The sequence below is a fragment of the Salmo salar genome, chromosome ssa16, assembly GCF_905237065.1.
Source record: "Salmo salar chromosome ssa16, Ssal_v3.1, whole genome shotgun sequence".
Lineage (NCBI taxonomy): Eukaryota > Metazoa > Chordata > Actinopteri > Salmoniformes > Salmonidae > Salmo > Salmo salar.
Genome location: NC_059457.1, coordinates 87,218,738 through 87,230,922, shown reverse-complemented (window position 1 = coordinate 87,230,922; position 12,185 = coordinate 87,218,738). Strand labels below are relative to the sequence as shown.

The 12,185-nt window shown below is 39.6% G+C and overlaps 1 protein-coding gene across 2 annotated transcripts; it reads left to right on the top strand.

The window, feature by feature from the left end:
* Positions 1-561: 561 nt before the first annotated feature.
* LOC106574716 (uncharacterized) lies at positions 562-11,813 on the top strand. Of its 2 annotated transcripts, XM_014150731.2 has the most exons (4): positions 562-738; positions 2,636-2,882; positions 4,749-4,982; positions 10,957-11,537. In XM_014150731.2, exons 2-4 carry the CDS (start codon positions 2,780-2,782, stop codon positions 11,289-11,291), a joined length of 672 nt encoding a protein of 223 aa, XP_014006206.1. In that variant the 5' UTR covers positions 562-738; positions 2,636-2,779; the 3' UTR covers positions 11,292-11,537. The 2 variants fall into 2 exon arrangements, 1 of the variants encoding a protein (XP_014006206.1); XR_006759618.1 differs by lacking the exons at positions 4,749-4,982; positions 10,957-11,537 and adding an exon at positions 11,552-11,813 and having other exon boundaries at positions 575-738.
* The last annotated feature ends 372 nt before the right edge of the window (positions 11,814-12,185 follow it).

Genomic DNA, 12,185 nt, shown 5'->3' with positions numbered 1-12,185 from the left:
GAAAATGGACTTGCTTCCCTAGGTTTTGCACTGCTGGGATGGTGTATATAAAACTATATAAGACTCTTAAATAATTTAATTTAAATGTTAAATTGTATTTTTTGATCACAAAAATCAATGAGAAAATATGGACAAATAAATTAATAATGAAATGTTAATTATATAAAGCAGCCCGTGTAATCATCTGCCAGAGAGTAGCCACAATCGGCCAGAGCCCCTAGCAATACATTTGGGCCAGATAACTCTCACCGGAATCGGCCCAAGATCCAAGTAATACATTTGGGCCAGATAACCGTCACCGGAATCGGCCCAAACTCCAAGTAATACATTTGGGCCAGATAACTCACACCGGAATCGGTCCGAGCTCAATCCCCGCATCCCAGCCATAAGTAATACTGCCTAAGGCGGACCAGACTCGGGCCACAAGACGTCGGCCGAGTCTGACTCAGCTTGAATCGGCCCAGATCCACTGTGCTAGCTGGGATGGGACAACATTCCACAGGCCACAATCAACAGCTTGATCAACTCTATGCAAAAGAGATGTGTCCCGGAGGAGACAGCGACCCCTTCTCATGTAATGGGGTAGGGCCATCCCAAGGATCCCAGAATGCACGGAAGGTGTTAGTTGGGGAACAGGAAGTTCCGGACAGAAGCACACCATTCTTCAGAATAAAGAAAGCGCCAAAACGGTGCAGTCAAGAAGATAACCTTTGTGTCCGTTTATATTTATTACTACAGGTATGTAATAGGTTTAAACTTTCTAATATCGAAATAATATGTCATACCATTTTAGGTAACACATCCGTTAATGTATTATCACGTTTGATAAAGTTTGATGTGTTATTTTTTTGTCAAACTGAGTGAAGAACGTGATAACTATTTTACAAGTTACATAGTGTTAAAGTTGCGTCAATTCGATCTGGTATCAGAACAAAATAGTCAGCACATAGTAACTTCAGATTTAGTTGTACTTTAATTAATGCAAACACTTGAATGGTAAATGGGTGGCTCGTATATACGGGCTCTCTAACACCTCGCAGGGCAAACAAAGAACTGGTAATGGGGTGAGTATAATTTGTGGAACATTCCAACAGGAATCTGTTCCAAAAACTTCTAAAGTACAAGGTTGCCAACAAACAACGCATCCAAAGTAGCATGATCAATTCACCTAGCTAACTAGTTGCCAAATACGCATCAACTCACCACGTAGCTTATTCCCTAATGTTTGTCCATAGGCTACCAGAGTGAGAACAGACATTTTTCGGGAATAAACGCGGTGAGTGAAAAACGTAATTAAATAGCCCTTATTCTGCCGCTATACAACTTTGTATATACTAAGTTGATGGAACGTTCCACAAATTATACCCACCCCTGGTAATGACATCACATGTTTTTCCTTAAATACTGGACAGACTTAGTTCCCTCTCCATGAGGGCCTGTCATAGTAGAGGCTAGAATATGGTTTAGACTTATTCTAGCCTATCGTTGGCGTACAGGTTGGTCCCAACCTCTAGACGCACTCCTGTTTCCTGGCGTTGTTGTTGTCTCTGGCGGATGTCTCATCTTGTGACTGCAAAATGCACAGTTCTCTAAAACCCTTACACCCCCCTGCATATACCTTTCACCCATATCCTGCTATTACTATTGCTATTATTCTACAGAAAAGCTCTTGCAAAACCCTGTTTTAAAGCATCAGCATTCTGTCCACATGACCCACCATCACATGAGCCACTTCCTCTAACATATAGCAGTATTCAATTATCTTATAGTTAATAAACTTATCATTATAGCATCTGTGTTATATTATATAGGTTATGCAAACAAATTGTTATAATATATAGTATATGCACACAAATAGTTGGTCAAACCCTAACAATAGTTAGCCTTTGGGGTTTGTCTGAGTGGATGTACATCGTTTTCTCAAGGTAATTTCATAAAGAATATATTTACTTGAGATTTCTGAATTCGTTTTACATGTTATTAGTTTTGTGTAAAATTCACGAGCTGGTAAAATGGCGGCGCCCCTCGGTTTGCGTCAACAGACTTCAGTCCAGGCAGTGAGGGTGCAGCAGAGAGACACCATTTCACGGTCACATTACTGTTTTGAAGCTGAATGTAATGATTATCAGTTTTCTACATGTGTACTAACATTCAGATCCTTTAAGTTATCGTTGTCTTTAAATATTACTATGGTCTGTACGGAAATCCTTTTGGTTTATGATTTAAATAATACAGTGAAGAAAAGGTTATTCAGGAAAATAGTACATAGTGCTGCCTAAAATATTCTGCAACCTTGTACTAAATAGTTTTTGAGTCATTTATGCATTTATGTGAATTCAGGAAGTCTACCATAGATTAAGAGCTGATTTAAAGCGTCAACTTTGTCTAATGTGAATGAATTCATATTTTGTTGTCAATGTTGAGCTACCAGATCTATGGAAATGAGATCAGTGTTTGACTTGGACAGGAGCTCACCGGAGCTGAGTACCTGCACCTCAATTAAAGTACCTGTTATAGAATATTAGCTCAAAGTATTGTGGCGCTCCTGCCCTTAAATATAAACAATATTTTTTGAGAGTAAAGAAAGTGAACTGAGAAGACTAAGTTTTGTGTCTGTTTCTCTTTATTACTACAGGCCGACTAGAATTAAGTCAGTCCGGTAACATCAACAGTGAAGACAAACCCAGCCTGCCTCTCTCCTTCCACACTGAGTCCAAACCTACAGTCACTGGGTCCTGATTGTGACAGTGGAGCCCAGTTTGCACTGCAGGATCCAGAGATGGCATCAGTGAAGCTGGAAGACTGCAGTCAAACACTGGAGCTGAATGTCAACATTAAAGATGAAGAAGAGGAGGAGAACATTGGGAAATCTGTTTCTCATGGTAAGCACAGGTTCTATCTAACTAAGTTTGTGTTATTCATTCCAACGTCCCACTGTGTATGAAAAGTTGCTGTAGGACTGTTTCATGATGAACTGTTTCAATGAGAAGGTGGATGTTATTTCATGCTACTGACACTTGCATGGTTTGACACCAGTATTGTCAGCATTTTGTTTTATTCACTGGGTTATCTGGAGTGATCAGAGAGTAGACTAAAGAAGTGAAGTAGACAAACTGCCAGTGTTTTAAAGTTCTATGAAATGAGTCTGTGTAGTTACTAACCCTTGTGATAGTGAGTGGAGGATGATATTGCTCATAATTTTCATGACTTATGAGATACTTTTATAGTAGTTTTATTCCCCATTGTATTGCACAGCCTACTGATATGAATACATACAGTACCAGCCTACTGATATGAATACATACAGCACCCGCCTACTGATATGAATACATACAGTACCAGCCTACTGATATGAATACATACAGTAACCGCCTACTGATATGAATACATACAGTAACCGCCTACTGATATGAATACATACAGTAACCGCCTACTGATATGAATACATACAGCACCCGCCTACTGATATGAATACATACAGCACCCGCCTACTGATATGAATTCATACAGCACCCGCCTACTGATATGAATACATACAGTACCAGCCTACTCATATGAATACATACAGTGCATTCGCAAAGTATTTAGACCCCTTGACTTTTTCCACATTTTGTTACGTTACAGCCTTATTCTAAAATGGATTAAATAAATGTTCCTTGTCAATCTACATTTGACATTTTTTTACATTTTAGTCATTTTTAGCAGAAGCTCTTATCCAGAGCGAATTACAGTAGTGAATGCATATATTTCATACATTTTTTTTCTCCGTACTGGTCCCCCGTGGGAAGCGAACCCACAACCCTGGTGTTGCAAACACCATGCTCTACCAACTGAGCCACACGGGACCTACACACAATACCCCATAATGACAATGCAAAAACAGGTTTTTAGAAATCTTTTCACATTTATGAAATATTTAAAACAGAAATACCTTATTTACACAAGTATTCAGACTCTTTGCTAGGAGACTCGACATTGAGATCATATGCATCCTGTTTCCGTTGATCATTCTTGAGATATTTCTATAACTTGATTGTTGTCAACCTGTGGTAAATTCAGTTGATTGGACATGATTTGGAAAGGCACACACCTGTCTATATAAGGTCCCATGTTTGACAGTGCATGTCAGAGCAAAAACCAAGCCATGAGGTTTAAGGAATTGTCCGTAGAGCTCCATGAAAGGAAAAATTCACAAGCTCGTAAAATGGCGGCGCCCACTCGATCTGCATCAACAGACTTCAGTGCAGGCAGTGTGGATGCAGCAGAGAGAGACAATTTTACGGTTGCACTACTGTTTTGAAGCCAAATGTAATGATTATCGGTTTTCTACATGTGTACTAATCTTCAGACACGTTGTTTCTGTCTTTATTTATAAATGTTACTATGGTGTGAACAGGAAATACAATTGGTTTTTGAAGTAATACAGTGAAATACAAGGTTAAGGAAAATAGCACGTAGTGCTACCGGAAACAAACTGTAACCTTGTACTAAATTGTTTTTGAGTCATTTATGCATTTATCTACTATAGGTTAAGTATTGTCTCAAAAGTATTGTGAAGCTCCTACACCTAAATGTAAACAGTACCGGCACCCAAAATGAGTATCGGCAACTATTTCAGTCCAAGTCCAGCACTGAATTAGATAATTGAACAAGAAAAAATAGAATATATTTTTAGAGAATAAAGAAAGTGCCAGAACTTAAGACAATAATGTTTGTGTCTGTTTCTCTTATACCACTTGCCGACTCAGGTATGAGGCCGGTAACATCAACAGTGAGGACAAACCCAGCCTGCCTCTCTCCTTCCACACTGAGTCCAAACCTACAGTCACTGGGTCCTGATAATGACAGTGGAGGCCAGTTTTTACAGCATGATCCAGAGATGGCATCAGTGAAGCTGGAAGACTGCAGTCAAACACTGAAGCTGAATGTCAACATTAAAGATGAAGAAGAGGAGGAGAAGATTGGGAAATCTGTTAGTCATGGTAAGAGCAGGTTCTATTTAACTTAGTTTGTTGTTCGTTCCAATTTCCCACTGTGCATGACAAGTTGCAGTAGAATGAGTGTGTAGTTACTAACCCTTGTGATGTTGAGTTGATGATATATATATATATATATATCTCATCATTTTCATGACTTATGAGATACTTTAGTAGTTTCTTATTCCCCTTTTGTATTGCACAGCCTACTTACATGAATACGTACACGTAGCCTAGTGTTTAGATCGTTTTGCCAGTAAACGAAAGGCTGCTGGATTGAATCCCCGAGCTGCCAAGTTAAAAATGGGTCGTTCTGCCCCTGAGCAAGGCAGGTAACCCCTGGGCGCCAGAGATGTGGATGTCGATTATGGCAGCCCCCCGCAACTCTCTGATTCAGAGGTTGGGTTAAATGCGGAAGACACATTTCATTTGAATGCATTCATTTGTACAACTGACTAGGTATCCCCCTCTCCCATTCAGAAAGTATTTAGACCCCTTGACTTTTTCCACATTTTGTTACCTTACAGCCTTATTCCAAAATGTATTAAATAAAAAATGTTCCTCATCAATCTACACACAATACCCCATAATGACAAAGCAAATCTGTTTTTAGAAATGTTTTCACCTTTTATACTTAAAAAAAACAAATACCATATTTACATAAGTATTCAGACCCTTTGCTATGAGACTCGACATTAAGCTCAGGTGCATCCTGTTTCCATTAGATATGTTTCTACAACTTGATTGTTGTCAACCTGTGGTAAATTCAATTGATTGGACAGGATTTGGAAAGGCACACACCTGTCTATATAAGGTCCCACAGTTGACAGTGCATGTCAGAGCAAAAACCAAGCCATGAGGTCGAAGGAATTGTCCGTAGAGCTCCATGGAAGGAAAAATTCACAAGCTGGTAAAATGGCAGCGCCCACTCAGTCTGCGTCAACCGACTTCAGTGCAGGCAGTGTGGGTGCCGCAGAGAGACAATTTTACGGTTGCACTACTGTTTTGACATGAAATGTAATGATTATTGGTTTTCTACATGTGTACAATTATTCAGACACATTTGTCCGTAGAGCTTCATGAAAGGATTATGTCGAGGCACAGATCTGGGGGAGGGTACCAAAACATTTCTGCAGTGTTTTTATTAAAATGTTTATTTAACTAGTCAAGTCGGTTAAGAACAAATTCTTATTTACAATGACTGCCTAACCCGGATGACGCTGGTTCCATTGTGCGCCGCCCTATGGGACTCCCAATCACGGCCGGTTGTGATGCAGCCTGGAATCGAACCAGTGTCTGTAGTGACGCCTCTAGCACTGAGATGCCTTAGACTGCTGCGCCACACGGGAGCCCCTTGAAGCGTTGAAGGTCCCCAAGAACACAGTGGCCTCCATCATTCATTATTTTTTTTACACATATTTATTAGTTCCAATTAGGACAATCAACAATTACAGAAATACTGTTTTATTTTGATGCAGCCAGAGGAATTGATTGAAATAGATGAAGGAATTTGGGCAGAATATTAATCTTAATGATATTTATTCTACCAGTAACGGATACAAGCAGTAATGTTCATCTGTTGATGGATTATGTTACACTCGTTACCATTGGTTCATCATTTGTTGAGCTCAAGGAGCTAATTTCTGGTGTGATTTTAATACCAAGATATGTGAAACCTTGTTCTGTATTCACAACTAGATGCTGTACAACTGGATTCAGTCTCTCTTGCTTGTTGAGGAAAAGGATGGAAGATTTGGTTTTATTAACTTTAAGCCCAGAAAATGTATAACATTTTTATTAATTAAATTGGAGAGGGAAGAGATCTTTAGATCTGTTAGGAATAAGAGGGTATCATCAGCATACAGGGCCACTCAATGTTCAAAATCTGTTTTAATTCCACTAATTGACGGTTGGGCCCTTACTGCAATGGCAAAGGGTTCTATAGCTAACAGAAAAAGTCCTGGACTGTCTGGACATCCTTGTCTCGTGCCCCGATAAATTTTAAAAGGTTGTGATTTGAAGTTGTTAGTGGCAACATCTGTAGTGGGGTCGGTATATCATATCTTAATCCGTTTTACGGAAGTAGTTCCCAAATCTCTTAAGCACTTCAAATAAGACCACTCAACTCTATGGAATGCCTTCTCTGCATCAAGTGAGCGTATTGCAGTATCAGAGGACCCTTGACATGTGCACTGTGTTTTAGTACTCTCCTCACATTGTGAAAACCTTGATGGTTTTTCACGAAGCCATTTTTGGTCTTGGTGTATTAGATATGGGAGCACTCTGTCCAATCTCCTGGCCAAGGCTTTAGCACTAATTCTTGAGTCGGAGTTCAGAGGAGAAATCGGTCTAACTTACACATTTTGTTGGGGATTTATCAGGCTTCAGAATGAGAGTAAAACACTCCTTAGAGAGGAAGGGAAGCAACCTTGCTGAAAGGATTCAGCATACAATGCATTGGGAAATTATTCAGACCCCTTGACTTTTTCCATATTTTGTTACGTTACAGGCTTATTATAAAATATATTAAATTGTTTCTGTCCCCCACCAATCTACACACAATACCCCATAATGATAAAGCAAAAACAGGTTTTTAAATTTTTTACCAAATGTAAAAAGAAATCACAAATATGGAAATATAACATTTACATAAGTATTCAGACCCTTTACCCAGTACTTTGTTGAAGCACCTTTGACAGCGATTACAGCCTTGAAGCTTTAGTATGACGCTACAAGCTTGGCACACCTGTGAATGCACAAAGATCCCATGACAAGATCCTGAGGGCCGTTGTCCTGCCATTCATCTGCTGCCATCACCTCATGTTTCAGCATGACAACGCACAGCCCCAAGTCGCAAGGATCTGTACACAATTGAAAGTGCTGAACATGTCCCAATTCTTCCATGGCCTGCGTACTCACCTGTCATGTCACCCTTTGAGCATGTTTGGGATGGTCTGGATTGATGTCTACGACAGCTTGTTCCAGTTCCCGCCAATATCTGGGAATTTCGCACAGCCATTGAAGAGCAGCGGGACAACATTCCACAGGCCACAATCAACAACCTGATGTGTCCCAGTGGAGGCAGCAGCAGCTACCCACTTCTCCAGTGCTTAATTTGTTAATTGGGAGGTGCTGGACCCAAAAGTGAGCCTGAGAGGGGGGGTCTGAGGTACCAGAGCACATATTAAATAAAATACCTTTATAATAAAGCATTGGTTGCATTATCATGGCTTTAGCGTACTGGCATAGAGCAGTGGTGTGGCTCCGCTTGCAGATGTTGCACACATGGAGTACATTTATTGTAGCCTAGAGTCTGGGGAAAAATGTGGGCGTTTTGTAAATGGATTTCATGCAGTTCTACATAATTTTAGTTCACTGGAGACTTTTGCAGAATCCTTTTTAATACCTCACAGATGACCAAAATGACAGACTACTTTGACACTGAGATCAATAAAAACGACCTTGTCTCTAATCCATCAATAGCCTAGGCCAGGTGTGAGGAGAAACACATTGTACAATATGAGGAGGAAGTTATAGTCCTAAACAAGCTTTACAGTTTCACTGACTCACCCAATGATGTGCGGCTCACTCACCGGCCAAAAGCTCATCTCTCTCTTGCTTTACTTTGTAAAACAGTGCTGTTTGCTCAATAGGCCTATTTGGAAGTTGATAACTTGGTAACATACAGACAGATTAGTATTTTATTTTCAGCAGGATCCATTTGCTTTACAACCTGTGTTTTCCAGTGACTGTATTCGAAATATTGCTAAAGGCCTGTTTTGGCTGCATGCTGTTCACTGACAGATTTGCCACACGTTCCTGACTGTAGTCATGCCTTGTGATTTGGCTACACACAATCCACAGCTAGGCTATTTTATTTAAATTAGCTATTGATCCTCTGTAGCTAAATACTCCTGGTGTAGTTTTGGGAATTATTTCATTTCTTTCTGAACAGACTGCAGAGTGCTGCAGCAACACACTTCTCGCAGCTATTATTCTATCAGGAAATAAATGAAGAAGTGCAATGCTGGAGAGATGAGTTGCTGGCTCATGTCTATAACAGCACAGAGAGGGAGAGAGAGCATAGAAAGTGAATCTCATTTTAGTTCTGTGAGAGATACAGGCGTGCTTCTCTCTCACCACAGCAATGGCCACGCCTTGGTCTAAATAGGCTACAATGTTGCACACACCATAAACCTGGGACGGCCCAACATTAATACATTCTTAGAATATCAGGCACGTTTTCACATTACGTTTTTTAGGTGGCATGACAATTACAGAGGAATCCAAATGTAGGTTTTATTAGGATTTTTACATTGCAAACAGTGGAAATATTTTTTCATGCCACGAGGTAGGCTACCTGATCCTGGCAAACGGGTTCCTGGAACGAAAGACTACAAAACTGAGATCCGGCTCAAATTAAGCACCGACCTTTTCATATTATGGGGTAGGGCCATCCCAAGGATCCCTGAATGCATGGACGGTTGCACCAAAGATTGTTTATAACTAAACCAAGATAGACCACAGCCGGTCGTTTCCAATGGGAACAGATGAGTCATGGCGGGCAGTGCCAAGCACGAGTTCCTATTTGCGCATTCTAGCACACGACCTGCATATTTCTGTTAGGGAACGCCTCTGTGAAGAACTCGTGTGCAATAACTCAATTCGCATCAGTGTTCCTTCTAAATAACGTGATTATTTAAAATTTTTGCACAGGGTAAAGTCTACAAATCTTAGTCCACTCTGTTCACAACAGATTTTAGTTTTGGTAACAGAGAACTGTATTAAGATCAGATGTTTCATCGATTAGAACATTTGCAGAATGTCGGCCAAAATCCATCTCGCTCCATCTTCTCCCACTGCCGGCCAGTGGGCTTCCTCTCACTACCATATTTGGCAGTGAGTGGAAACGCTAAGCGGATGCTTCACATTTATACTTCTGGTGAAATATCTGTCTCATTGTTCTATCTGTAGCTGCACTGTGGTAGTGGGGGAACAGTAAGTTCCGGACAGGCACGCACCATTCTTCAGAATAAAGAAAGCGCCAGATCAGTGCAGTTTCTATTTATTACTACATATATATATACACATATTACTACTAGGTAACAAATCCGTTAAGGTATTATCACGTTTGGTAATGTGTTTTTTTGTTTTTTTTGTCAGATCAAGTGAATGTGAAACTATTTTAAGTCACGCAGCTGGAAACTGTTTGTCTGAATGGATGTACATAATTTCTTCAAGGTCATTTAATAAAAAATCGATTTCTGAGTTTGTTTTGCATGCTATTGGTTTTGTGTGAAATTCACAAGCTGGTAACATGGTGGTGTCCATTCTATCTGCGTCAACAGACTTCAATGCTGGTGCAGAGACAATTTCACGGTCGCACTACAGTTTTGAAGCTGAATGCAATGATTATCATATGTGGTAATATTCAGACACATTCAGTTCTATATTTATCTGTAAATTATGGTGTGAATGGGAAATGTGATTGGTTTTTGATGTGAAATACAGTGAAGATGAGGTTATTCAGGAAGATGGTACATAATGCTGCCTGAAACAAACTGCAACCTTGTACTAAATGGTTTTTGAGTCATTTATGCATTTGGGAAATCTACTCTAGGTTAAGTTAATTTACGTTATGTAGACTAATTTTAAAGCGTGTACTTTGTCCAATTTGAATGAATTAATGTTTTGTTACCTACCTCATCTTTTGAAATTAGATGGACAGGAGCTGAGTACCGACACCTCAAATTTCTACTGCTTGAGCTCATGTTCCTCTTATAGAATATTAGCTCAACAGTATTGTGGAGCTCCTGCACCTAAATATAAACGGTACCGGCACCTATTTCAGTCCAAGTCGAGCACTGAATTACATAATCGAACAACAAGAAGAAATATAATATATATTTTTGAGAGTAAAGAAAGTGTCTGAACTGTCAAGACAATAACTTTTTTTTTCTGTTACTCGTTGTTAATATAGAACGACTAGAATTAAGTCTGAAGCCGGTAACATCAACATTGAGGACAAACCCAGCCTGCCTCTCTCCTTCCACACTGAGTCCAAACCTACAGTCACTGGGTCTTGATTGTGACATTGGAGCCCAGTTTGCACTGCAGGATCCAGAGATGGCATCAGTGAAGCTGGAAGACTGCAGTCGAACACTGGAGCTGAATGTCTACATTAAAGATGAAGAAGTGGAGGAGAAGATTGGGAAATATCTTACTCATGGTAAGAGCAGGTTCTGTCTAACTAAGTTTGTTGTTCATTCCAACTTCCCACTGTGCAGGAAAAGTTGCTGTATAACTGTTTCATGATGAACTGTTACAATGAGAAGGTAGATGTTATTTAATTCTACTGATACACTGGGCTATCTGGAGTGATCAGAGAGTAGACTAAAGAAATGAAGTAGACAAACTGCCAGTGTTTTAAAGTTCTATGATAAGTGTCTGTGTAGTTTCTAACCCTTGTGATAGTGAGTGGAGGACTCTTACCCACTTTTATGTTGTTATGTAGTTTAATTCCCCTTTTGTATTGTACAGCCTACTGATATGAATACATATGTCACCCGGTACAGCCAGAAGAGGACTGGCCACCTCTTTGAGCCTGGTTCCTCTCTGCATTTCTTCCAAGGATCCTGCTTTCTAGGGAGTTTTTCCTGGCCACTGTGCTTCTACATCAGCATTGCTTGCTCTTTGGGGATTTTAGTCTGGGTTTCTGTAATGCACTTTGACATTTGCTGATGTAAAAAGGGCTTCATAATATACATTTGATTGACATGTATTAGAGGTCGACCGATTATGATTTTTCAACGCCGATACCGATTATTGGAGGACCCCAAAAAAAGCCGATACCAATTAATCGGCCAATATTTTTATTTTTTTATTTAGTTATTTGTAATAATGACAATTACAACAATACTGAATGAACACTGATTTTAACTTAATATAATACATAAATAAAATCAATTTAGCCTCAAATAAATAATGAAACATGTTCAATTTGGTTTAAATAATGCAAAAACTAAGTGTTGGAGAAGAAAGTAAAAGTACAATATGTGCCATGTAAAAAAGCTAACGTTTAAGTTCCTTGCTCAGAACATGAGAACATATGAAAGCTGGTGGTTCCTTTTAAAATGAGTCTTCAATATTCCCAGGTAAGAAGTTTTAGGTTGTAGTTATTATAGGAATTATAGGACTATTTCTCTCTAT